Genomic DNA, 27510 nt, shown 5'->3' on the forward strand with positions numbered 1-27510 from the left:
CGGGGCGGGGCGGTGACGTACCCTCTCGTGGGCGCGCACCTCCTCAGGGCGGGTCTAGCGGTCGCCGCGGTTGGGGGGACGGCTGCCGCTCGTCCCTTCGGTCGCTGCCGGTGGGGAACGCACCGTGGGCTATGGCCCATTCGTGTGGCTCTCGGTGAGGCCTGAGAAGGGACCGACGGAGAGACGAGGCGCCTTAGGCGGGGGTGTCGTGTCCCCGGTGTGGAGTAGTCCCATGGCGGGAGGGGCGCCTGGGGGCTCGGGCAGCAGTGGTGTGGCGGGCCCGGCCTCGCTGCCGGGTTCAGGTCGCGCCCTGGGGCTGGAGGGCGGTAGGAGAGGTAGCTCCTGCCAGCCGCCAGGTAGGGCACCGGTGTGAACGCGAAGCCTCCGAGTTTCAAGAGTTACTTGGATCCTTCTGCACAAGAGAAAGATACAGAATGAGCTGTGTGCCTGCTTTGTTTTGTGTTTGTTGATTTTGGTTTTTTTTCCTTGGGAGATCACATTTAAGTGAAGAAAGCACATAAATATACATAACTGCTCCAATAAAACTTCTGTCTTGATTGCCTTGGGTGTAAGTTCTTAGACGAGTCTCAGGCCCTTTAAAAGTTAATTACATTGCGAGACTGTGCTACTTTGTCACGACTCAATACTGCAGAGCAGTCTGATCATCGTAATTTTTGAAACCCACAGTTCTGATATGTGATGTTGAAAGACTGGTAAAGGTGCCTTACAGGGCTGATAAAGGTGTGAAAAAAACGCTTGAAATGGTTGCAAGGTCAGATATGTTGGTAGCTCAAACTTACCCAAGAGAACACTAGGTGGTGACTTGGCTATATTGCATGAGTGCCTTTACAAAGATAAACAAAAAAACCCAGACCTAAGGAGTTCTTTATGTTAGTGGAGGAAGGTTTAACAAGAGCCATGGATTTATTCAAATACATAAGACACAGCTATGAGTTTGGTTGACCCCTGTAACAAATTGCCAGCAGAGCAGATTCTCTACCCCTGTCTTCAAGTTAAAATTTGGTGACTTTCAGGGACATCTTATTTGAATGCAGGTTTTGCATCAGCTGCAGAGAAAATTCTGAGCTCAATAAATGGATTTTCCGTTAAATTCAATGGCCTGTGGTGTATTATAGGTGAGGATATCTATGTATCTGTGGGAAACAAGGTAAAATTCCATGTACTGTCTGTATCCAAAAAAGCTCAACATAATTTCATTGTTGTATACCTGACAGAGCACCTGCAAGATGCAGAAAGATAGGTTGATGTGTTTGAGAAGACTCCAAGGAGTTAGAACTCTTACGTAATTATACTGGCAAAGGTTTGTGGAAGATAAATTGCTGCCGTTCAAAGTGAAAGAAGTTAGTTTCCAGGTTCCTTTGGAAGCATGTTCAGCAAATAAGTGGCCATGGGATAGAGACAGGGATGGCTAGAGGTCCGGAGTAGGATTTGTTTGAACTGTTGTGGTTTTTAAATGGAAGAGAATCTTTCTGCCAGCTTCAGGCACTTGATGCTGTGAGTTGCAGTAAATAAATGAATAAAAGACAGATTTGAGATAATAGATTTCCAAGGTTGCATTTTTAGTTTAGAAAGATAAGCAGTGGACCCATATGCCAGATTTGCTGTGTTGCTCTACAAATACACTCAGATGTATGAGAATTTATCAGAAAATGAACAAACACAGTTTTGCGGGTTTTTTTCTCTTTTTTCCTATTCCTCTTTCATTAAGAACAGGCAGGGTGCAACTGTAAAGAGAACAATCCAAAACTAGCCCAGAACTGAAAGGGAGATCTGAAAAATTTCATTTAGAAATCTATTCATATGTTCCCAATATATCTTAATATACTCTCAGGGTTAGGGGATTAGTATACTATGCCTCTCAGAGAGGTGAGCAAAGATGAGCTGGGCTTGAGTCATGGCAATGACGATCGTTTTATTTGCTCTTGTTCTTTTAGCTCTGGGAAGTACACACTTAGCACAGTTACAAGAATGGAACAGCACTAGGAATTTCTGCTCTCTTTTGCCTGCGCCTGTGCAGTACCTGGTGGGTTGTTAAGGGTTGTTTTCCAGTTCCACTCCCTTCTCTCTGCAGGATTGCATCTGCTTGAACACTCAGCACTGTATTACATCAGTTGTTGGCATAGAAGGTGCCTGGGGTGCTTGTTCCTGTGCATTGCAGAGGGTAAAACGGAGCCTGTGCTTTCAATCTTGTCCTCAAATAAAAGTGACCGAAAAATATACCTCCTAAGGCACTAATGGTATGCCCTGTGATTTTTTTAGATTGATGGTGATGCAGTTTGAAAGTGCTGTCAAGTAATCTATAATAAATAAGATAATTTCTGGGGACATGTTTCAGCAGCGAGGCTCACTGTGTAGCGTTTTCACTTGGTGCCTGTGAGCCTGAGCCACCAGGGAGCTTTACTGGGCAGTAACCATTTGTGGAGTATAGTTTTATTCCTGTAATCTCACAAAGAATCTTATTTAACAGTAATGATTTCACATTCTACTCTTTTCATATAAGCTTAAATTGACCATCCATATTAATACACAGAAATAAACATTTAAAAACTGCTTTATCAGGTGGAGAGACCACAACTTAAGAATCCCTCAGAAGATATTTTCACATTAAATGTTTGTTTCCTATGCCTATAATTATATAAGTATTCTTAAAGACTTTTATTTTCATAACATAAATTCTCTCACATGTATGTATAAATGCTGTTCTGCAAGTGAGCTGAAAATATCACCAAAACTTGTAGTTATTTGTAAATTATGGTTAGTTATATAATGTTTTGATTGCAACAGGATTGTATCAGCCTACCAGAGTGCCAGGATTGTGTATAGGTAGCTATTATTACCCCTGGGCATTTATTTCCATCCCCAGCAGTGTGTATCTTATTTGCGTAACCACAGGCAGGTTATTTTGTGATGTAGAACAGCATGAAAATTGCTGCAGGCGGCTTGGCCAGCAGCCACTAGCCATGGCTAGTCACACAGCCATGATGTGCATAGCCAGAGCGGTTATTTCTCAGTAGCTGTAATGCAAATACACATCTCTTGTTTTCTTTCTTTTTTCCCCCAGACTTTTCAAGCTGTTTACTGCTGATATATATGATGCATCTGTTACTTCAGGGATTTAAATGATGCAGAACCCCTTAGGAGATGTATATAAGGTAGGAAGTGGGGCAATGAAATTATGCAAGGAAAAGTGTTTAAAAAGCTGAAATTATAGAAAGCATCTCCCTATGGTCATGCTCATTTAAAGCACACCTTTTGTCTTTTAAAAATATGTGCTTGCATTGGGTCAGGTTTGTTCTTAAACACTGACCAGCCTCACAAATCTGTTCTCAGTCCCTGCACTGAGAACAGATTTGCATTCTCATAACTTAATTTGTTGCATCATTTGGGCATCTGCTTTTCAAATTAGATTGAAACACAACATTAATAAAAATATAGTACAGTCTGAGAAAGAAGAGTTATGAATACCTGTTAAAGGGAAAGAATGGCAGGGAAAGGTGAAATGGATGCGATGGGGAGACACGCTGTGAAGATGCTTATGCATGCTATAGATTTTTTTTCTTTGCTCTTATTGAATATGTATGCATTCAAAGAACATAATGTTATAAGGCAAAAGAATTTGAAGATACTTCCTGTTAACTTCACAAGCATGTTTTTTTTTAAAATATATTAATCTAGGTTATGGACATTAATGGATGATCAAGTTGATCTCATCATTGTATTTCTTAATGGGAAAATGTAATGAGGCACTGTCATGTAATTGAGACCCCTAACATATGACGTGGTAAAGCCTAAGATCAGTAGCTAAAAGGTACAGAAGTTTTCTGTGTTTTTTCTTATTAGTTTAAAAATGTTTCTTCTTAATTTTGGGAGGTGTTTAGTAATAAAGGTAATATAAGATGAAAATTTTTTCAGAAAATTACCTAGACCTGAGCCAATATCATGCTGTTACAAGAAGGCAGGCATGGCTGTGGGATGTGTGAGCAGAATCATTGTGTGTTAGACACAAGTATCTTGCCTGTTCTCCTTGGCTGAGCCCAACGGGGTCACAATACTTCCATTGCATAGGCAGAGCTGAATTTTGCTCTCTGTAGCATGAGGTCTTGTGGGGGTTCCTTGTGGCTCCAGGCTTTGAGGAATGGAGAGGATCAGTGAAAATTTGGGGGGCTGGGACCGTGACAAAGTGAGTGGCAATTACTGCTTTTCTCTGCAGCAGTAGCTACCATGCCTCATCTCCTAAAGCAGGTAGCACGCCACACCCCTTGAAGCCTGCCTCAGCAGGTTGGACTTTGGCAGGTCCAACACTTTGCTGATTGCTGTAGAGACAAAGGAGATGCAGGCTGTTGTCTAAGTTAGTTTTCAAACAGCTGATTGTTACCTACACCAGGAAGAAGGCATGGGCAATGGTAGAACACTCATACAGGAACGTTTTGTCACCTCCTGCAGTTGTTCGTGCTGTGGCAGCCTACTTTTTCTGTACACAAAAACATACACCAGTGCTTTTTCTATGCCTGAAACAGACCTTCAACTAAATTCTACTAATTCTACTGCAGTTTAAGACAGATACTGAATGCTAGTGTAGGGCAGAGGAGCAAGAGGTCCAGGGTGGATGTCTGTGAAAGAAATTGAAGGAGTCATGTTGCTTAGAGAAGACTAAAGGGAGACATAATGGATGTAACTGTTTTCAAGTATTTAACAGACAGCTGTAGAAGACAAAGGACATACATTGTGAATAGTCACAATCTGTGCTTTGAGGCAGGAAAAGGGATCTTCCAGTCTGCTAGCATAAAGCTCTGTGTCAAACTATTGTACTTGTGCTGCTGTGAAAGTGCTAAGAGGTAAAAATTATCTCCTGACTAGTCACACAGTTTGTTGTGTACCATAAATAACATGCAAAACAAAAATATCATGTATATTAAAAATGAGATAGCTTTTTGAAAGTGTTTCCATTTTAAAATTGGTTTGCGTAAAACAATTACATTGCAAATAAGGATTTTTGATGTGACAGTGTTCCTTGGGAATCGTCTTTCCAAGAACATTTTCAGGCATACCTCTTCAGAACAAATATGCTCTTTTAAATTACACATCCTTGTAATGGTGGTTAGTCCAGAACCAAGCTCATATACAAATCACATCCTTACAGGTATTTAAAAATACCATGTGAGAGAGATTGTTCAGTTCTTAATGTTTCTAGTAGGCACCCTGGAGTTCCCTTTTACTTATGCCACCATATGTAGATCTCTTTTCTCCTCAATAAATCTTGCTGTGAGAACCCTTTCTTATGGCAGTAAACAATTCAGGCCTAGATACTTCTGTCTCCTACAGTTGCATTTTCTATTTTCCTTTTATGTAACTAATCTGCAAAAGCACTGCTTTCATCTTTGCTGCTTCTCAGGTTAATCCTACATTTCAGGCATGCTGTTATGCAGTTTTCTTTCATGCTATTAACAGGTACAAGTGTTCTGAGGTAACAGTGTATCAATGAAGATCAGTGCAGCTACATTTTGTGTTGATAACAATATCATTGATACCTAAATAAAATTTTAATAAGGAAAGATAGACATGGGAACAGAAATTAACAGCTGTATGCAAGTTACATGAGCATAAGAGTATTTACAAACTGAGTGTGAAATCATGACTTGTTTGAAGTTAAAAGAAATTCTGACAGTAATTTGCAGTGGAGCCAGTATTTTGACTTACACTTTTTTTCCTTATTTGACTTATTTTTAAGTAAACTAAGTTTCTGAGTGAAGGACAAGAAGGGGAACAGTTAGCATCATACTTAAAAATCAAATTGTGACTAATTTGTTAATTGTAGGTTATGCTGTCTGTGGTAGGTAAAATGTAAAGAAATACAATTTGCCTTATTGTAAAATGCACTGAAACATTAAGCTTCAAAAGTAATTTATTGATAATTACAGAGACACATAATTCACTGATAGATAAAGGGTATGAGATATGATAGCATTGGGCATGTTAGTAAGTCACTGGTGTGACTTAAGAATCATGATGCCTTCTCCACTATGCTGGCACAACTGTGCAGCTGAGCTGTAGGTTCAATTGAGAAACTGACCTGCTTTACCAGTAGTTTGGTGGGTCTTTTCAACCATATAACTTTTGGGGTCCATACATTTCCATCCAGTGACTGCAGGGGTTGAAGGGAGAATGAGAAGGCCTTTCACCTGTATCACTTTGGAAAACTTCATCTCAGCTTCCCACAGCTAAGTTTCAATTAGAACACTAGAGCTTTTCTCATGTGGCAAAAGTTTATGTTTTGATTGCTGAAATTGGTACATTATTGTGAATTTTGTACAATTTTTTAAAAAATAATCTTTGTGAACTGTGCCTTTCTGTACTGCCTTTTATATTTTTGAAATGTATTAAGTATGTTTGATGTGAAGGAAGTGACTGTTGCCCCTAAAGCGAACTAATGGTTTGTATTTGCCTGGAGTTTTGGTTCATTTTCGTCTGTAGTATTACACCATGGTGTTTAGATGTATGGCTCTCCTGACTGCGTACTCCCTTGTCTGCTAAGATATGGTGCCTTCTGACAAGTGGGATGGATCCTTGCCAAAGGACAGAGGTTGTTGAGTACTAATGGTTTTAACTGGCAAGTCTGTATAACACTGCAAATGTCACCTCCTGTGCAGGAGGTCTTTCTGTGCCAGTGCTGAACTTGGCAGCACATGCCTCCAAACATTTGATCACACCTGGTTGTTCACATATATGTGTCAAATAATAGTGGAGGAAAGGGAAGCATAAAGTTCGAGGGCAGTGTTGGCTCCCTGCAAGCAGAGGCTGAATTGCACTGAGCACTTTGGTAACTCATATCAGAGGTACCCAAATGTCATTAGCTGGGAGATAATGGAAGACCTTTACTTGTCCATTAGATAACAGCACCAGCAGCAAAATACTGAATCTCAGCAAAGTGAGTTTGCATTTTAACATAAAGATTGTGAAATTGCCTCAGTCTGTTAGAAAAATGAAGTCATAATATTCACTAATGAACATACGTATAAACATACAAATTTACTATTGACATGTAAAACACTAATACTTCTGTTGTATGGGACAATGGAAAATAAATTCATACTTTCATGTGCAAAATTGCATAACCCATGGGATTTACCTCACCTGACTTCACATGCTTAAAAGTTAGGTCAGATGAGTCCAGGTTTAATTCACTGGTTTTGTAATTGCAATCTGGTACCATATGTTGGCTTTTTAAGAACAAGTTTGATAAACGTTTGTCAGGAGTTACTTAAGAATAATTGGCACTGTCCTGGGTTAGAAAGAAGGACTCTTCAGCTGCATATTAGATGGGGAAAATGCTCCAATGCTTGGGGGTTGCTGTTAAGATAGGAAAACCTGAAAGTAAAAATGGCTAAAAATATGTTAATTGTCCAAGCTGAGAAAACATAGATAAAAATGAGAACTGGGAGAAAGGCAGTTAGGTTTGATGATACTATTTATACTGTTTTAGTGGTTGAAGACTTATTAAAGGGAATTAATACTTAAGATTTTTCACGTGAGTGTAGATAAGACTATTCAGGAGTAGTAGAGGATAAAAGGGAAGAACTAGTTGAGGGTCATGCAGGGCCTACTTTATATGCTTCCTGCAGCAATCTCTCACTGTTTAGCTATTATGAAGAATATCAAAGTAGTATTTCATTGTGCAAACTCAGCATCATAGATTGGCCAGCAGAATTTCAACTGACTTTGATTTTGTTGCATTTAATTTTTATATTGTTTTATTACTGTTCTCACAAAATTGTTTTCAAAATCAAAAAAGAAAAAGCCTATCTGGCATATAGAACTTGTGTTGTTAGCATTTTCTCAAGAAGTGGGTCAATACAAGAAACCAGGAAGAGTGAAGCAGACTGCTGCATGCTTAGCAGCAAAGTTATGGAAAACGTAAGGCAAGTTGTATTTTAACTTTACTTCAAAGCAGATTGTACTTTTAAGTAAAGATATACCAACTCTAAAAATATACTAGGATGCATATAAATGTGCTGGATAAATATGCAGAGTAATTAAAATGGAAATTTAGACTTTCTGGTATGTTGTTTATTCCCCACAGGGGAAATGTTTTGGAGGAGCTGGTACACCATTTAGTCTTCTGAGCACCACTGGTACTGCATACTGAGTGTAGTCATTCTGCTTTGACTTCTAATTTAAGCTCCTAGTCTTCCCTCTTTCCTCTCTTTTAATTACAGAAGGCAGACTCTCCTACTGGGTGACTGTGGACCAGGAACATAGCACCAGTAGTCTCATTCTTACTCCAGAGGAGCTCATCCTTTCTGCTGGTCAAATAAGGAACCTAAAAAGGGGGGTGGGCTTAGTGCCATCATAAAATTTAGGTGATCTGAACAGCTCTGCTTTTTCTAAACAGATTGATTTTGGCCCTATAAAACAGCACTTCTGGAGGATGGTGAATTCTTCTCAGTCTGTGCTTTTCTCCTTTTCACAGCCTACTGTCTGCTCAACTAATTTAGTACAAACTCTATCTTTCCACATGCCTTTATCACTGTTTGTGCAAAAATCTTCTGTACAGCTTGTGCTTAATAGAACAGTCATATCTCTCTACTTCACTGATTCTCCATCTGTTCTCCATTCAAACCAAAGCTGAAAATTTATCCTCTGCTTTGCATAAATCTCTTCAGCACTTCTTCCAGTGCTTTTATTACTTTCAATTTTAACTTTACAGCTCTGTGATAGACACTATATAAGATAGTTCTGCACTGCACTCCTAAATCGTTACCTGAAAACAAATATTTTCTCATTCAATTGGTGTCCATTTTTATGTGTATGATTTAAACATTCATTTTCAAATAGATGCACGTAATAGTGTGTTTATAATTGGGGGGGGAGGGCAGTGCTATTATTTAACATTATACAGTTTTGATTGATATATAGTATATATTTTCTTAAGCTTTCCTATAAAATTGTAGGTGACCAGCAGGATGAATTGGGGTCCTCATTTGTTACCAGACTAATTGTGCTGGGTGATGATAGCACCTTCAAGTAGATCAGTTCCTACTTAGGTTCAGTAACCCTTGAATCATACAGCAGGCAAAACCAATGTTACCAAAGTATAACAAATCCAAATTAAGCATCATTAAACATTACAGAACTAAGTTTTTTAATTTTACAGCCAGTTATTCACTGAAACTAATTGTTTTGTCATCTAAAATCCATGGAACTGAACTGAACCAATCCAAACCAAACTTTGATAGCCGTTCAAAGAAGCTCTTTTCACTCCTGATCTTCTCAACATTTAGATTGTTTTATAGAAGAGTAATACATGAAAAATTAAAATGGTAGCGTGACAGACTGACAATGAAGTATGTAGTGATAAGTGTAAGTTCTGAGGCATCTTTGATGCCTGGATACTCGCTGATCTCTGCTAAGATTTTCACCTTCTCAGAATTCCCCTTTTGGCTGTTTCAACAGCACTAAGGCATGAAGATGTCAAAAGGTGGAACATGAGTATTTCTGTAGCAATGAGGAAGTCCTTATGAATAATGTATGTAATGAACTCAAGGAAACTATACAGGAAAAATCAAAAGTGTCTTGTTATCAACCCATTTTTCTTCAAGTTTGTATGTTTAGAATGCAGGACTGTTCCATGTAACATATTTTTTCTGTTTCATTAACCTTATTTCAATTGGACCAAACTATGAGACTACCACCCTTAGGGGATACTATTTGTGAGAAAAATTTCCTTTTACTTCTTCCTTTCGTTGAGCCTAAGTAGTCTTCTAAAAGGTATCCTCCCATCATTCTAATCAGTTATAATTAAGTTTTATCTTACTTGGCCATAGTGTAAGTATTGTAAATACCAGGTACTGTTGTGAGACACAAGGATATTGTTCAAATATATTTGGAAGATTAGAAACATCTGCTGCTTTGAAATGTGCAATGTCATTTAGAAACCTGATAATGCCCTCCCTCACCATACTAAGTCTGTGAACTTCTGTGTTAACTTCTTTGATTTCAATGATTTGTGCTGATTTCAGTGAAGGAAAGCATGACTTAAACCAAATCTTGAAGCAGTAATAATACAAATACCTTTTTGAACACAATTTTAATGCAAAGTAGCAGGCAATCCAATTAACCAAATAACTGTAAAGTAATAGATACGTTTAATGATTAGAAGGTCAAATTAATTTTGTTTTGTTTGGCGTTTTTTGTTAGTTTTGTTTTGATTTTCCCCACAAGCAGGAATGCTTCTCAAGGCTACTTAAAAATATCTTTGCAAACAAGGTAGTACAAATATACCCAGCTACATTGCATACCTGTGGATGTGGGCAATTTGGAATGATGATTCCTTTGTCTCTGGGAGGATACTTTAAGCTAATGAATTGCAACTGTTTCCATCTTTCAGGAACTGAAACTGTTCTTCATGAGATTTCTGGCTGCATCACTGGAAAGGTACTACTGCCAAACCTCCAAACACGTTAAGTGTCTTCAGACCATAGATCTACCTTCTTGATCCAGCCTTCATTTGTAATGAAGTATTGTAACTTGGTTTTAGCGTATCTGCGCCCTATAAACAGGCTTGCCATGGTTCCCAGGCAGGGAAAAAAGAGTCTCCAGAAGTATTAACAAAATTCAAAATGCACAGTATGAAATATAAGTCTTAATAGTAGCTTAAATAATTCTCATCCCTTTTGTGTTTCCCTGAATGTGCAGGGTGAAGCAGGCATGCCTTTCCATGGTTTCTGCTGGAGCCTGTCCAGTCGTACCAGATGTGGGCCTCACATGTGTAGCTACTCATTCATTAAACTTTACCCATGTCTTTGCATTTAGGGGAAGAAAAATTAGGAAGTTCATTTAGCTCTTCCTTTATGCTTATTTCTGTCACCATAATCATGAAAGTTCAGTTTTCATGAATCTGCCTGCCTGCTTCTCAGATGTACCTGTATTGCGTCTTGTCTCTGTGGGTGAGCTTCATCTAACTAAATGAAAATATTTGTATTTATATTGGTCAACCTAGCTTGCTTTTGCAGCTGGTGAAAAGGAATAGGCACTTACTTAGTAGGGATGGTTCACCACGATCAGTTTGAAATCTACATTAGGGCATGAGAAATCTGCTATGGAAGGGCTTTTCCTTTTTTTTAACTGATCATACCAGAGTTTAGATTACAAGTGCAGTGTAGACACCTGCATTTAGCCAAATGAAATTGATGTTCAGTGTCTTTGATCCCTAACTTACCTTGCAAGGTTTTTTCTTTCTCTTCTGTGTGCATGTATAGTTCTACATGCTGTGTAAGATACTGACAGGAGACAGTGATACAACCTTTTTAGTAATTGAACATTTTCCTATAAAAATTAAGCATTTCTGAAAACGTTGCAGGTTTCCATGGGATCCAGCTGGAACAGAAAAGAGCCTGAAGCAGTTTTCTTTTATTTTTTTTTCCCCTTCCCAGTTTTCCTTAATGAATATAAATGCTCTTTAGTTGTATTTTCTTCAGCTTTTGTGTGGACTGTACACCAGTATTAGCTAGATTTGTTGTTACCGCATATGATTTTTAGCATAATATTGTTTCTCCGAGAACACCCTGACCACAATTAAAGTAGAGGCTAGTCTCTGCTCCAGTCCACTGGCAGCCAATAACAACAGCTGTGGTGAACTTCACTCTAGGTCTGATCCTTCAGAAGAAATCATGAGGGTCCATCCAACCCTAGGATTTAGCTATAGTGCAACCGTGCCACAGATTTTACAGTTAAAATACATTGAAAGTAGTGAAAACAGCTTTCTAGTCATTCCATTTCTGACACTGCAGAATGTCTTTGTATTGTATTAGAAAAGAAAGTCATTAATGTTCTTTGTTCAGAAGTTATGTCACACTGCTTGGTGGTCGCGTTGAAATGCTTTTTTTGTAGGAGTGACCTCCACAGACTTCTGAACTGTCAGTTCCATCCCTTATAATTATCTCTTGTGTTGCTTTGAATATTAATGGCACAAAGCCGTCCTTGTCTGCAGTGAGCACAATCCAAGAAGAACCTACAAAAGTTAAGCAAAAAAAGAAAATGAGTGTACTGCTCTGGTTATGTAAAATGTATAAGCATGTTTTAAAAAGTCAGCCAGCACCCAGCAGAGCAGGCTTTCTTTTTGTGCACTAAAGCCTTATTACACTAATGACATTAAGATCTGACAATCCATGCTAAACACACCTTTGTGTAAATGCAAAGGGAGGCTAAATGAAAGGTCTTGAGAGGTCTGAGGCATTTTGTCCCTTATTTAAATTAAGTTGAAAAACAAAGTGCATCTTTGCTAATTCTGATAAATTATATCTTCATTTTCTGAAAACTCAGCCAGTCTTTCCATGCTGACTTTTGTTCTAGTGACATCTACTTCTGCTTATCCTTTTTGCTCATCTGCTCTATCCAAATGATGAAGAGATCATAAAACCTGAAAAAGTTGGCAAAGAAAATGATTGTGCTGTATTTGTTCTAGAAGGAAGAAGCATTTTCCATCTCCTTTACTGTCAAGCCATGATTGTTCAGTATGTTTTCAAATTCATATAGCAAACGGAAGTTACACCTTGAAGATAATTTACAAAAGCTGATATAATAAAATTTCTTGTCCTTTATTCATTTATCGAATCTTCTCATAGAGAGAATGAACAAAAACTGAATCACATTTTTAATCCTTTTTTTTTTTCCTGGGGAAAAAAAAGAGGCAAGATTAAAAAACGAAGACATCAAAATCATTCAGGTTGAGCTTCTGTATTGCATAGAAGCAGAAAATAAACCTATCCCTCCCCCTTTGTTTTTTACTTTCCTTTGCAAGTCAGCTTGAACATGAAGCTATATGTACCATATATATTTTTTCTAGTGAATTATCTGTTCCCTTTCAGACTGGATATTGCAGTTCTTCTAGAAAACAGTGTCTTCTTTATTTTGTCTTTTTTTCAGTTTGAAAAAGTCTCTGGCAACTGAAAAGCATTGTGGGAGCCTTTGTATCACATGTTTTTCTTAGAGCGTGTAATCCTGTTATTACTGAGCAGGGACATTAGCTGGGATAGGAGGTAAAGAAAGCCCTGAAGCATTCTGTTCTTCTGTTCTAAATTTTTAATTCAGGGAGATAAACGTGTGTTTTGAAAAGGAATATGAAAAAAGAAAGTGTAGAAATACCAGAAGAACCATGCTTAATTTTTGCCAGTCCTAAAAAAAGCCTATTCCCAGACCAGGCAAATCTCCCTTCCTTATACTATTAACAAAGCACTTTTCCAGGCTGCTACACTATTGCGTGTTGTCGTGTCACCTGTTACATCATAAGAAGATTGTAATTCAAAACCATGAATCTCTAATCTTCTACTCTTAATACTTTCTTTCTAATTCTGGACAGACTTCAGATTCTTTAAGCAATGGGCCAGAAAGTGGAAATTCTGCTGTCCAAATCAATAGTTACATTGTTGGTCAAAGTGATAAAGCATACTTTTTTGTCAAACTCTTGGGACTTTTTTATTTTCATCCATTTAAATGTTGGAAATCTCTGTGTTGTAGATAACACTTGTTTTGAAGCATATCCCACAAAATACTTCAGTGGTGGAAAAACCTTGTGCATAATGTAGTGCTTTTGCTATGCACAATTATTGCAGTGCTGACCTGCTGAAATGAGAGACTTCTGTGTGCTAATACCAGGGCACTATATAACAAGGCTATATTTAGTATAGGTAATGGTATTACAATCCTGGGCTTAAAGTGCAAACGATGAGTCCAAGTTCATTGCTGGTATAACTCTGATAGTCTTAATAGCCTTACTGTGGGTTGTGCAGTTTACTGCGGCCTACAGTTGTGAACTTTTTTTTCCCCCAGTATATTCAAGTTTAAGTGTTTATTCATAGTAAAAAATGCCAAGCTGTCATTGTAATACAAGCACACTCTTCATTACGTCCCCTTTAATTATATAGTATTAAAGGATGGGAGTGATATTTTTAAACATCACATTTAATATTCATGCCTTTTGGAAAAGGAAAGATTTAGGAATATAAATTCGTACTGGTCAGAAATCAATAAAGAACTACGTAACTACTTCTGCCCCAAACCTGATAATTTTGCAGGATTGTGATGAGTTTTAGAAAGATTCTTCTTTCATTTTTTCTTTTTGTTGTCAAAAACCAGACTTAATTTCAGAGAAGCCAAGCACCACATTGAACAGAAAGAGGGACACGTTAGGATGATTCTGATTCATTGCCTTTTTGATATTTCAGAATCCTAATGCATGAAATTGAGAAGTGGTGTTCTGCTAATTAAATATGAAATATTCAACTGTTCTACAGAGCTGAAAATGGGTTTTCTCAGGCCCATTGTTTATTATTTTCATACTGAATTCTGAAGCTCTTTTTTCATTAGGGGCATTTGTTTCCAAAATCAAGAGCTGGAAGTACAGGCCAAAAATGATATCGTCCTTGCCCTGCAAAGCTGCCTTGTGTTACTGCAGAAACCTGCTGGGAAATAGCTCAGCAGCAAGTAGAGTTTTTTCATATATGCCTCCACTGCACTGTATAGTCAAGAGAGATTGCTGACAAAAGTATGAAACCTGCATATCCTTATCTTCTGGAACAAGTCTCAGAAACTGCTGTAAGCTAGGGGAAAACTGAAATGGCCCAATGTGTCTTGGTGACACACATAGGCAGCTCCCCTGATCTGTGTTGTATTTGTGGCCCCTTTTCTTCATTCCTCTGCTCTCATCAACAACAAGGAGATAAGCAGAGTATGAATGGCAGAATGGTGCATATTTTACATTTCTTTTCCCCACTGTTCTTGGTGCCAGCACAAGTAACATCCCAGGCCCAGTTTCTTTCTTGTCAGTAAGCCTAATTATATAGCAGTCTGGTGTGCAACCATCATTATTTAGAAAACTATAGCTTATATTATTAATTTCCTTTTCTTTTTTATTTCACCAACAGTTGAATATATTTCTCATAAGACAGAGTATAGTGATTAAGCCAATACGTCTTAGCCTGCCAGGGGCTAAGACAAGGGGTAAGACAGAGGGTAATTTATGCATCTCTCAGTGTGGAAACCAGGCAGAGACATCATAATTACAGCCAAGTACTGTGTACTGTAAGATCATAATATACTCAGACTGCAATGAGAAAAGTAATCAGAAGGGTTACAGAAAAATGGCTAAAAAATAACAGTATATATGTTTCTGAGAAGGTAGCATACATGAACAGTCAGGGACAAGGTAATTTAGAAATCAGTCTGGGGCTAGGGTTTCCCTAGCTGCTTCTGTCCTTACAAGTTAGTCAGTAGTGGGTGGTAGAAATGTGAGATTGGCAAATTTGAACATTGAGCTTCATTGTTTATCTCACATTAAAAGAATTCCAAATGCTAAATGATACATCTATATATAATATTCTGAGAATCAGATTTTCTCCAGCCTACTCTCCATTGTCAGGTCTGAGACATGCTTGTCAAGATGAGCAAAGCAAAATGCCAGAAGGTCTCAAGGAAGCACTATTTCCAGGTAACACAGTGTACCGATTATTTTCTTAGCCTTCCTCTGCAGAGGCATCTAACATACTACTCTGATAAGATGTAGTTCTGCAGTTACTTAGCATTTAAATGATTTCAAGAGATACTCTGCTGTATTTCAGGCAAAGGAAAACACATACTTCTCAAAAAAAAGTTAGCTATTTCGGTTTTCTATAGTATGGGGCAATTATTCTACCACAATGCCTCTTTTAAGCTAAAAATCTCAGGTGAAACCTGATACCAGAAATAAAAAGAACATACCATGTTTCATTTCAATAACAGGCAGATCAAACAGCTGCTGAACTAAATTCAAATGGATCTTGCCATCACAGAGAAGAACATCTTTTGTTTCTTCAGTAACTGCTCCATTTGAAAAACTTCTCTTCAAATGCATGCATGTAAAAGAAAAGATCTTGTTAAAGGCTTAGACATTGTGCCTGAGTTTTTTTAACCGTTCCTCTGCTCTTACTCCTTTCAGTTCTCTAGTCATTTTGCTTTTTCTTTATCTGTCTTTGCTACAATTTATAGATGACACCATTATGCAGTGCAATTCTAACCACGATCTCATAATCCCATGTGAAGAGGAATATGCCACTTTGCTTTTTACTTTGTTTTGCTTTGTGTGCTTATGCAGCTCAAAACTGCATCAGCCCTGTATATATAATATATTAGGTCATGCATGTATACGTCCATTGGGTCTTTCTGCCTGATGAGTCAGTTCAGTGGAAAGAAATATCATGCCTGAAATAAAGTTGTCCAAGATGCTACCAGAGCAAATGAGTAGTCTGTTCCGTTTCAGTTGTACACATCGGTGGTTTTGATAGTCATTGGTCAGCTATTCCACCCCAGTAGAATAACCTGAGTTCTGGCATAGAGGGAATTGCAGAGAGACTGGACATTGTGGCAGTCTCTCTGAGAAGTTGTCATAACAAGGTAGCTTGGAAATCCTGTGACTTTCTTTGAAGAGAGAGGGAATGTATGAATTTACAGCCCTAGAATTTGCTCTGACATTCACTAAAAGAACACACTTGAATATAAAGGTGGCATATTTGTACTTCATGAAGTTTAGCTGGCCTTGAGAATCGACACCTTTGTGTTCTGTCATTCAGATCACTGCAAAGTCCAAGGACTGCAAAATAGTTGAGCTAGTATGGTTATGAAGTGGATATATATATTTGCATTTATATTTTCTTATCTGCTGTCATTTGAAATTTTTCAGTCACTAAATGCTATTATAGAATATATGTGAATTGGACATTTTTTTCTAAATAACCTTGCTATACTTGTCCTGTGAATTTCATTTTGTTCTTTCTTCTCCATATTTTCCACCTGTGTAATTCCCATGTGTTATGATGGTGGTTTTTTTCTGTGGTATCCCTTATGTTTGCAATACCTCCAGATTTAACAGATTTGTTACTTGAATGAACAGTCTATTTATCCCATGTCCTAGACCTTTCTGTCTTGTCCATTCAGAAGGCATCCAAGTTAACGTTTTAGAATGGATTGAAAAGATGTCATCTATCCTAACTCCTGTTCTAGTCCTATCTTGTCTGTGTCTACTTCATACCCTTGAATCTTTCTTGCTAATAGGAAACCTCCCATTGAATGAATTCACAACTGCATCTTCTGTTTCTGTGCATAGTAATCTAACCTTTGAGTAAATAAATGTCTCTTGTAATGCTTGTCTTCATTTCTAATTGTGCTGTCTTTTGACTCGGTTGCTCTCTCAGTGAATATGTGCATGAATATATGCATGAATATGTTCTTTTTTTGCTGTGTAACAACCTTTCTAAATCAGTCACTTTTCATTTTTCTGTACATAGTATGTATGCTGTCATGCAACGACATCACATGGGTTGTAAATCAGATTGTCTACCAACTGTTGCTAAAGTATTTTTTCCCTATTCTGTCACAGATTGACCATGCAGATAGCCTATGGCTGATTGTTATTTGTTTATGTATTATGATTGCTTGAAGATGTAAGAACCATAAAAACATCTTTCCATTAAAAATGTAAACTTTCCAACTTTCAAAGGTCTTCTCATCTTGTTCCCTGGTCAAAACAGCCAGAAATTTATTGCTGTGTAATTAATAGGAAAATACCTAAGGAATGGGTTGAAGAAGTATCATTAGTCGTAAAACTATCATAACTTTTTATAACAGCTATAACCATAAACCAGAACTTCTTTGTCATTTTTAGGTCTCTTCAAATACTATAGTACTATATTCTATTGAACCTAAATACATTTAAAATTCAGTGGGCCCAATGTCCAGCAGTAAGCACACGCTCTGCATTTACATTGCGAAGATGCTCTTTCCTGTATAGATATTTGTGCAAAGCTTTTCATTGCTCCATATTGTGGATTAGCACATACAACAGCTACTTCATTTTCCTGAATTCAGGTTGAAATACCAGAATTTATTCAAACTTGTACTTCAGTGAATGAATTACAGAAAAAGGTGGACTACAAATGAGACAGGCATGTTGCCTTGACCCGACTGGTTCATTTTTTTCCCATAGATATGCTTCAACTCAAGAATAGTCAGAAATAATCTAGCTCTGCTTCTGTTGACTTGAAATCAGTTGAATGGAAATGTATACTAAGGATGACGGTGTTCTAGTATGTTTCCTACTTAGCCTTGCAAGTTATTGTTGGAACAGTCATTGAGGTGGAAGACATTTTTATACATACAAAACTACACGACATCTGGGTTTTATCCTAACTACTTTTTTAAGTACAGACCTCAAAGCTTAAGTTTCAGAGTTGTTTGTCTTTCATCACTTGTGAACATTCATATTAGCTGTTCTCTCTGTCTTTGTCGTATACTTCTGTTTATAACGATAAACTTAATAATATTTACATTTATTTTTGTCTGCTGGCAAATTCTGTCAGGTCAAGAATCTTTTGGTTTTAATTTTCCAATTATTTAGTCTTTTTTGTTTAATATTTAGTTTAAGTGATGATAACATGCCTTCTCTTTGAGGAATATGTTCACATACATTGTATCTTAGATTAACTGATTTAAACCCATGCTTTCTTGAGAAGTGGGTAACTGTTAGTATTCCCTCTTTATAGGTGACCAAACAATTACACAGGAAGATTAAGAGATTTACTCAAGGTCATGGTAGTAATTTGTGACAGAGTTAGAAATGCAACTAAAATATCACCTTGATACTTCCCATTTTCATGCCTTAACCCAAAGATGATTTTCTAGTCAAATCTAAATTCAATCCACCTCTTCTGAAAATATATATCTGGTTTTGCTATGTTGCTATTTATCTCCAACAGAAGACACAAAACTTGCAATTCTCAGATTAAAATCCCTTCATGTTAATTGTTTTACCCTAAACCAAAGTTTATTGGTAAACTCAGAACATACTAATCACAGAAGAAATAAATATATTTCCACATACGTGAATGGATATTTTCAGATTTAAGTTTAACCAAAGTTTATTGGTAAACTCAGAACATACTAATCACAGAAGAAATAAATATATTTCCACATACGTGAATGGATATTTTCAGATTTAAGTTTCTTTAGCCAACTTCCTGTAGTATGTTAAGTCCAACTCTCCCTTAATAAAAATCCAAAAGAAATTAACCATCAATTCAAGAATTGTTTTCCTTCACCCATGTCAGCCTGCCCCTTGATTGGATTTTATAGCCATAAAGAGTCTTTGGGGCTGCAGCCAGCCCATCACAGTGTTGCCAAACTGTCTTTCAAAACTCATGTTTTGGAATGAAAATATATGCAAGAAGAAAATAATTTACTAAGACAAGAAGAGTTCCTGGGTTAGATACTATATACTGTATTTCTGCACGATAAATAAGCATGTCTTTTGTCACTTTTTTGAACCCCACTGAGAGGTCAGCTAGTTCTGCCTCTTGACCTTTTTCACTGTTTATGTTGTACTTCCTAATGTACTGCCTGCACTGGCCTGGATGCTAGATCATCCTCATGAACTTAAATCCAACAACTGATGAAACAGGTAAATAGGAATATGCTACCCATCAGAGCTGTTTTTACTAACACTGGGTCAGTGACCAATTGGTGTTTGAATGTGTCTTTCTTGCACATGAATGTGTGGAAATGTAAAATGTTTTCTAGATGAGGCCTCACAGCTGTGTTGCCCACTATTGCATTACTTACTGAATGTACCTCACTGATGTACCTCACAGACTGCCTTTGTTCTTTTCATAAACATACCACATTTTTGATTCAGAGTCATCTTTTAGTCACTTAACACATTCAAGCTTTTGTCATCCTTGTTTGTTTCCAGCTAATGAATATCCAGTTTATAGCAGAAATTCCTTCTGTTAATCGTAGAATATATCACTATGCACTTTATATTAGTTCATTTTAATAATTTTTTTTTTTGTTCTAGATGCTAAGGTCACCAAATTACAGATGCAATATCCTGGTCCTGTATTGAAAATACTACTGACTTTATGCCATACACAGATTTTATTAGCATGTCTCATCAGATCATTAATAAAACTTCTAGATTAGCCTCAAGATCAATTATGAAAAAAATCCACTAGTAAATTCCTTCCATTTTCTTTTATATTACTATAACCATTTACTATCTTCCTTCCAGCTAATTCCTTAACCATCTTACGTTTCTTCTATTAATCCCTATTTTTTGCCATTGAACAAATAATATTCCCTGTGGCATGATTTCAAGTACTGTACTGAATTACAGGTGGTTTAAATATTCTTCTACACTTTGTGTTAATAATCTGTGCTTTTATAACAGAAAAGTATCGGGTTAGTCAGTCACATCTCTGCACTGTAAGATGAATAGTGCTGTAGTTGCCTAGAACTCTGTTTTCGTTTTCATAAACCCTTGATTTCAGCTCTTTGTGTTGTGCTTCACTGGTAATTGCAGTTTTGATACCTTAATACCCATTAGTCAGCTTGCTTTTGCCTTGCCCCCACATTCATTGTTCTGGATGAGAAAAAAACTAGTAAATTAAATAGATGTGGGGGGTCTGTCCCAGAAAACAATGAAAAGAGAATTAGATGGCTAAGGAAGAGCAATGAAGAGAAATGAAAACTATGATTTTTGACATTCAGAGTACTGTGTCTCATTAAGCCTTGTGCAGCATTGCCACAGGTAGTGTTAATTAGGTCTGGCAGCCTGCACTGCTCCCCTTTCTTCTCATGATTTTTACTGTTGCTGTGATTCCTGTTCAATTTTTGGTAGATCCTGGTTTTATTTTGGTGGAGATCTTAATACCTTTGCTTGCCCTTATGTGGAACATTCCAATTGCAACCCTAATTAACCTGTCAGAGAAGCATAAGCCTGTAAAATGTTTACGCTGGAAGAGATCTGAGGTGCTCAGGGGTACTTAAATCCCAGTGCAGTTTGCATTTATAGTGCACATCAGCATTTCAGATGATACGATGCTAGGATTTCTACCTGCTCTCGGCTCCCTGTTAGTAGTTCTGCAACTACTGTTTCAGATACATTGTTATCTAAGATAAACCCTTTGTCCTCATGCTTGTGCTTCCACGATCTTTTTGGTTTGAGTGTAGAGGTTTTTTAAACTCAGATCTTTACTTTCTTTGCACAGTATGAAAAATTGGATTCATTTTTGACATTACATATTCCTTTTCTTTTGTGTCTGTGTATCCAACAAACAAATCCACTGCTGTAATAAAAGATTGTGTCTCTAAAAACCCTGCTTGTCTGCTATTGATCAGTTTCAGAACATTGTTGTCAGAATTTGTTCTTAACAAATTCCTCAACCTTTGCTCAAAATGTTACCCATGCATTAATCACACCTTCTCCTGACTACTCCAGGTCTTTCTTTTACAGTCATCCTAAATCTCTCCCTTCTAAACTTCAGGATGGCTGACTAGTTTCTTACTCCAGGGAGCAGTCATATCACCTTCCTCTTCCATCATTTTCATGACTTACTTTCTGATGCTCAACGCAAGTCAAAATTGCCCTTTGGATTTTAGAAAGGTTCATGGTCTTATTACAGCTGATCATTGCAGCCTGGTCTTTGCTCATTTTACTGTGCCAAGCTTATTACCCCCCTTCTTTATCTCTGCTTCATGTACTTCTATCAAAAGAACTTTATTGCCATATGTTTAGATCCTTTCTATTAATGTCTCAGCTCTGTGTAAAAAAAATGTTTATTTTATAGCTGACCTTAACAATAAGGTTTCTGATAGTAAATTGTATGAAGATGCTATAAAAGTACAAACTGACTTGTACACAATTATTGGTGAATGCAAAGAAAAGGAAATCATCATGACTAATTGCTGAAAAGGTATTTATTTCCTTTTTAATTATGCAATATATGCTCTCATTGATACACACTTTTGACATAATACCGCTTCTGAGCAAAATGCAGGAGTTTTGAGATGTTCTTCAGATTAAGATGAATCTTATTCCTCCTGGAGAGGTTTGCCTAAATGCCATTAATTTCAAATCCAGATTGGCTTTATTTCCACTGTAATTAGCTTTTGAATGAGGCTAGTTTAAATATTCTGCAGCTGTTTCTTTTCTGGGGGAAAAGGATGATAAAAGTATCTTTTTTCAAAATGAAACAGAAACAAATCTGACAGATCCTCATCTTTTTTTTTTTAAATAATCTCCTCTTAACTGCATTTGTCTGTCTGCCCTCCCACACTATCCTGAATCACAAGTCTGTATGAGATGAAAGAGCAATAATATTTGCTTTTCAGGGTTGAATGATCAAGTCACCTCTGGTGGCTGAATGCTATTACACAAGTGATAGTGCAGTGACATTTCCAAAGTGTGAGTGATCATGTTTTTCTTTTTATGGCTATGGGCTACAAAGAATATAAATTCTGGTAGTATTGCATGGACGTGACTTCAGAGGAGTTATAGATAGGCTAGCACTAACAGAATAAACAAAGGTTTTGATGACTATTTAGTGAGCAGACATCATGAATTATTAAGTAATACACATTCTGTTTTATATTATGGTTTTCTAAGCAGAACTGGAATCATATATAAATATGTCAATAATACTTCTACACAACAGTGTTCATAATTGCCCGTTAATTATTGCTACAGTTTTATCTATCATGTTTTAAACTTTCCTTTTATTTTTTAATGCATAAATACGGTTATGCAGTACTGATCATTATGGTTTATAGTACAATAGATTTCTCAATCAGGATCAAGCCTCTGCCGTGCTGGGGATTATACAAACACTTAAGAAGACATGCACTTGGCACAAAAAGCTGAAAGATAATGGACATATTATTGACTGGACTGCAGTGTTCCTAAAGCTTAGACAGTTTTCCAAAGGCTGATATTTATATCATAAGGCAATAAAGCTATTTCCTGACTTTTTGCACTGTGAACACAGAGCCTGGCTGGAACCCACAGCCCAGCTGGTCTCTGAGCTCACAGAGCACTAATCAACTCCTGAAGGAGGAACAAGGTTCAGATGTCTGAATCCAAACTAATCAAAACAACTAATTTCTGAGAAAATTATTAGCTGCCTATGAAGCAAATATTTCCCTGTCTGTCTGGAGGCCTTTTTGCCATCAGTCTATTTTTCATTATTTTTTGGCATCATGCTGTGATCCTGTTAGATTTCAGAAGAGAGGCTGAACTGTGCAAGGCATTAGTTGAGACGCAGAAAAGCTATGTGCATCGAAAAGCCATTAAATGGCACTTTTTCTGAGTCATTATACTGTGGTACTAGCAGTGCTTTCTGCTGGCTCAATGTGAAACTAACCTGTTCAGATAAATAAGAGTCTTCCTTTCTGAATGTAGTTAGTCTAGCAGTATTTTAGAAGCACTAATACTTTTTTTTTTTTTGCTTCCAAAGATAAAAACCAGGATAATTAATTCTTCCTGCTTGTGCAAGCAAACGTGCACAGTGACTTCAAATCTTAGATTAATGTTACGTGTCAGAAACAAAACTTCTCTTTAGAAAGGTTAATCCAATTGAATCCAAAAGATAGGGCTGCTTGCTAAATAAATAAGTGGATTTATGTTAAGCAATCAGAATTAATTTGAACATGCTGGAGAACAGAAGGGCTTGCTTCTTGGAAAATAAAATCTTAAATTATTTAAAATAGATATTGCTTTTTTCACCAGAATTTGTGTAATGTATTCAAGTTAAATTATTGACTAACGCAGATCAAAAGCTTTGCTTTTATCCAGAGTAACTAACATACTAGAATCTCCTTAAATGCCAAATAAACAATAACTAAAAAGTAGTGAATATGATTGAATTGAGTCACCATTCCCTTAATGAGTGTTTAAAAGAGGAGTGCTTAGATGTCTGTATGGATTTAAAGTTAAAGGAAGTCAGACTTGTTTGAGAAGTACATACTTCAGCAGCATCACAATGTAATGGATTACTTTGACACAAAGCTGCGTATGTTGCAGTAGATAAGAATACATTTATAATTGGCATCTACATCCTGAAAGGGACCCCAGTTTTAGCGGCAATACCACTAGCTTCAGCATGACCAAAAATATTGCAGTATAATGTTAGTATTACTGTGAAAAATGCTAAGAAATAATTACCCAACCTTCATTCCTTGGTTGAAATTCTTATTGAAAACAGTAGGAATTTTGCCAAAACAAGGGTGGGATAGGAACATGATGATTTGACATTTGTCTGTTTATTTAACAAAATAATAATTGCATATTGACGGATTATTTTATTTTCTAGAAAATTTAAAGGGGTAATATGTTTCAAAAATTGAGTATGTCCAGCTCTGTGAAGTTAAGTGGTGAGAAATTAAAGCAGAAATAAGCCAACTGTCATGCACATCTGAATTTTCCAGAAACTGAGAGTCATTACTTTGTTTCGGTCTTCATGCGAGTCTAGCCTTGGATCTTCAAATCTTCAAACTTTGGATTTGAGCTCAGCTTTGAATTTATTATGTTTCTGGTGGGCTACTGTACCACCCTACTCATAGGCTTATCTCTACATTAACATATAAACCTTTTATACATCAATAACTGTTTGCCTCTGTTCTCTCTCTTTGATAGATGCACACATAATCAGTTATTATCTAAGACAGTTGTGCATAATCAAAGAAGAACAGACACAGATCTCCCATGTGAAGTATCCTCTAAGTTACCACATCATCCTGAGTTATTGTTTCAATGACAAATCATAATACCATTTTAGATTAAGCTTGATTCCAAACTCAGGTTACATTTCTCATTGGTTGATAAGAACTAAACTGCATCCTCTTGATTTAAAGCTAAGTGAATACAAGATTGTTTAAAGATTCAGTGTGGTATCACAATATTTTTAAGCTGACAAAAAAGTTACCTGGTAAGTGATATGAACGACAGGCGGTTCCTGTGAACATGGATAGGCTAAAGATATCCTCCTCCCATTTTTAGCGAGGTCTGTTATTTCAGAAAGACTCAGTTGTAACTCACTGAAGCTGCCACAAAGTCTCTCTAAATTTCTAGATATGTGACTCATTCCTCTTTCACTTGGCAAATTGTTGTTTGTAGGAGAACTTGATGTTTCTTGGATCACATTGAACTGCACTTTAGGGGAATTTGGTCTGCTGGAAAGCCTGGTAGGTGTTCCAAAACCAAGAAGAGACACTGAACGATTGGTAGGTTCAGCATCCAATGTTTCTAAGGCCACTGAGGGATCACCTGGGAACCTTTTTTCATCCAGGTCCCTCACACTTGTTGAAGTGCTCTGCTCATAACTAGAGCTGTTTACTTCTTCAATGAGTCTTCTCCTGCCACTAGGAGATTGAATAACTGTGCTTCTGGGTATTAACAGCTCCCTGCTTTGAGGCTGGTCTTCTGTAGCAAGATTTTCAAAGAACTTTCTTTTTCCAGGTATATTAACAGAGGGTTCAAAGTTATAAAACATATTCTGCTTATTCTCAGGCAATGCTGAAGAATCTTCTTCCAGCATCAATTCTTTGATCATCAGACGCATTACATACCTGTCTGAACTTGAGGATGGAACAAGACTAGGCTCAGGGAACTTTTGCTTGCCAATCAGAATCAATAGGAGTTTATCTGTCAAAAAACATAGACCCTTTGGTCTTTCATTTTTTTCCAGCTGGATTTGTTGAATATGAGGCATGCAGGAAGAGGTTACTGAATACACCAAAACAAGGTTAGAAGTATTAGAGGCTACTGCCACAATCTGAGCTTTAAGGTCAAAAGCCATAATATCAGGAACCAAAATACCTGGGATGGTGACTTTCCTGGTGGTGGTTACCTTCCTCTCAAAAGTCACCAAGATCAAGTGAGAAGAATCTTGACCATTTGTTGCTAAAGAGTCTTTGCGTCTCAGAGTAATAAGAGGACTGGGATCAGACCGACGGTGGTTTGTAAGGATATGGGTTAAATCCACAGGACCTGATGAAGAAGAAGCAACTGAATCAACACCTGATCTATCTGAATCTGTGGACTTTCTTCGCAGGTCCATGGAGTATTCCTCATCACCAAGCACCAGAGCAGACTGTGAGATTAAAGACCCAGTTTCTGTACCAGATGGTATATCAAATGCAATGCCCGCATTCAGACCACAGATATTATCTAAAGGAAGTTCAGTGGCTACAGCAATTTGGAAGTCCAATGTGGCTTCTATAGCACAGATATAACCTCCCACATCAAAGACTGGGCAAAAGGAGCAGGTATTTAGAGTTTTCTGAGTGTCATCCCATATGTAGGAATGCAGGGCACTGCCTATAGCAACTACTAAACGATTACCATCCTTAGTCCAGCAAGCACAGTGGATAAGCCCACTGCTTTTGATATCTGCCTTAACTCTAGTATTGTCAGTACGAACAGCATGCAAGACTGAAGCATCTCTTTTTGTAAGCACAGCCAAGACCTCCTTCTTTGGATGCCAGACACAGCCCTGAGAAAGCAGGGGGAATGGCTCACCAACTTCACAAGTCTGAGAAATCAAGAGTTTGTTCTTCTCTGCAGTGCTGTAGCCCAGCTGCCAAATGCTAACATGCTTTTTATGCTGAACAGCGAGCAGAGCTGGGCTATCTGTAGAGCAACATGGGCCCCAGTAAAGCCCGTGAACATGTTCAAACTGACCAACAACACTTGAGTCTCCAAACTTTAGCTTTCCATTATGGTAGTATAAAGCAGTCAGTATCACTTGCTTCCCATCTGTCCAGGCAATTCCATGCATCGGGTGGATGGCCTGATATAAAGCATTGAGGCCGGTTCTTAGCAGCTTTGCCTTTCCCAGCTCCATCTTTGTAAGCTTTCTGTCTACTCGTGGTTGTTCCAAAGTAAAGGATCCATGGAATTCACTTGCAGATTACGATGAGGAAAATTTTTTCTTGTATTTCTTTCCCTTCCTTTCCAGAATCAAATTGAGTTTTTCTGCTAGTAGTCCAAGAGCCTATATTGTGAACTCCATCCCAGTAAGCCTGCAGATGCTCTTCTAAGTATAAATCCATGTCAAAGCTGCTTTTGCTATGTCTTTTCCTGGGAGGAGTTACGATCTTCATGTGATGGCTAACAAAGTTTAACCAATTACTGTACGTTTTCGTAGAAGTCTATTTTTAAATCTTCACTGCTGGGAGTGTATTTAAAAATAACACTCTAATACCTTGACCTTCAGTGAGTGAAGATCTTTGGTGAAGGCTGGAGAGAGATTATATGCTGTTAAGCCTAAGTATCAAGCTACAGCCTGAAATAATGACCTGACACTTCTTTCAGCCAGCCTTTGAAGAATAAAAGATTTAAACATACCTAAGAACTGTACAAGGTAGATTGCAATCTCTGATGGACAGCATCTTTGAAAGATACAAGATCCTAGGTGGATATGAATGGAAAGCAGAAAAGGGAAATCATACTCTGTTCTGTTAGTAGTTACAAGAGAATGAAGGAAGGTGAGATTTTTTTAAAAAAGAAAATAGTCTAGAAGGAAAGACAGCTGATTAGTGTTCATTGTATGGGACAGATTTCCTAGCTACAAATATATACTGATTTCTTTCTTGGTCTTTCCAGCCACCTGTATCTGAGGACTGTTCCCTCAT

The 27510-nt window shown here is 37.4% G+C and overlaps 1 protein-coding gene and 1 long non-coding RNA gene across 3 annotated transcripts; one reads left to right on the plus strand and one right to left on the minus strand.

The window, feature by feature from the left end:
* Positions 1-57: 57 nt before the first annotated feature.
* Positions 58-10476, plus strand: LOC121089936. The gene is made up of 3 exons (XR_005828428.1): positions 58-154; positions 3083-3173; positions 10406-10476. It is a non-coding gene; the product is annotated as an uncharacterized LOC121089936 (long non-coding RNA).
* Positions 10089-26902, minus strand: LOC121089933 (WD repeat and coiled-coil-containing protein-like). 2 transcript variants are annotated; one of them, XM_040597741.1, is made up of 3 exons: positions 24801-26902; positions 15772-15892; positions 10089-12028 (listed from the first exon to the last, which is right to left on the minus strand). In XM_040597741.1, exons 1-3 carry the CDS (start codon positions 26718-26720, stop codon positions 11862-11864), a joined length of 2208 nt encoding a protein of 735 aa, XP_040453675.1. In that variant the 5' UTR covers positions 26721-26902; the 3' UTR covers positions 10089-11861. The 2 variants fall into 2 exon arrangements, with proteins under 2 accessions (XP_040453675.1, XP_040453677.1); XM_040597743.1 differs by lacking the exon at positions 15772-15892 and having other exon boundaries at positions 11852-12028.
* Between the last annotated feature and the right edge of the window lie 608 nt (positions 26903-27510).

The sequence above is a fragment of the Falco naumanni genome, chromosome 6, assembly GCF_017639655.2.
Source record: "Falco naumanni isolate bFalNau1 chromosome 6, bFalNau1.pat, whole genome shotgun sequence".
NCBI lineage: Eukaryota > Metazoa > Chordata > Aves > Falconiformes > Falconidae > Falco > Falco naumanni.

Coding starts and splice junctions, on each gene's coding strand:
- LOC121089933 (XM_040597741.1), bottom strand. CDS start 26,720: ATGGAGCTGGGAAAGGCAAAGCTGCTAAGAACCGGCCTCAATGCTTTA. Junction 15,893..24,800: donor TCGTTCATATCACTTACCAG/GTAACTTTTTTG, acceptor ATGCATTTGAAG/AGAAGTTTTTCAAATGGAGC. Junction 12,029..15,771: donor TGTTATTGAAATGAAACATG/GTATGTTCTTTT, acceptor TAACTTTTGTAG/GTTCTTCTTGGATTGTGCTC.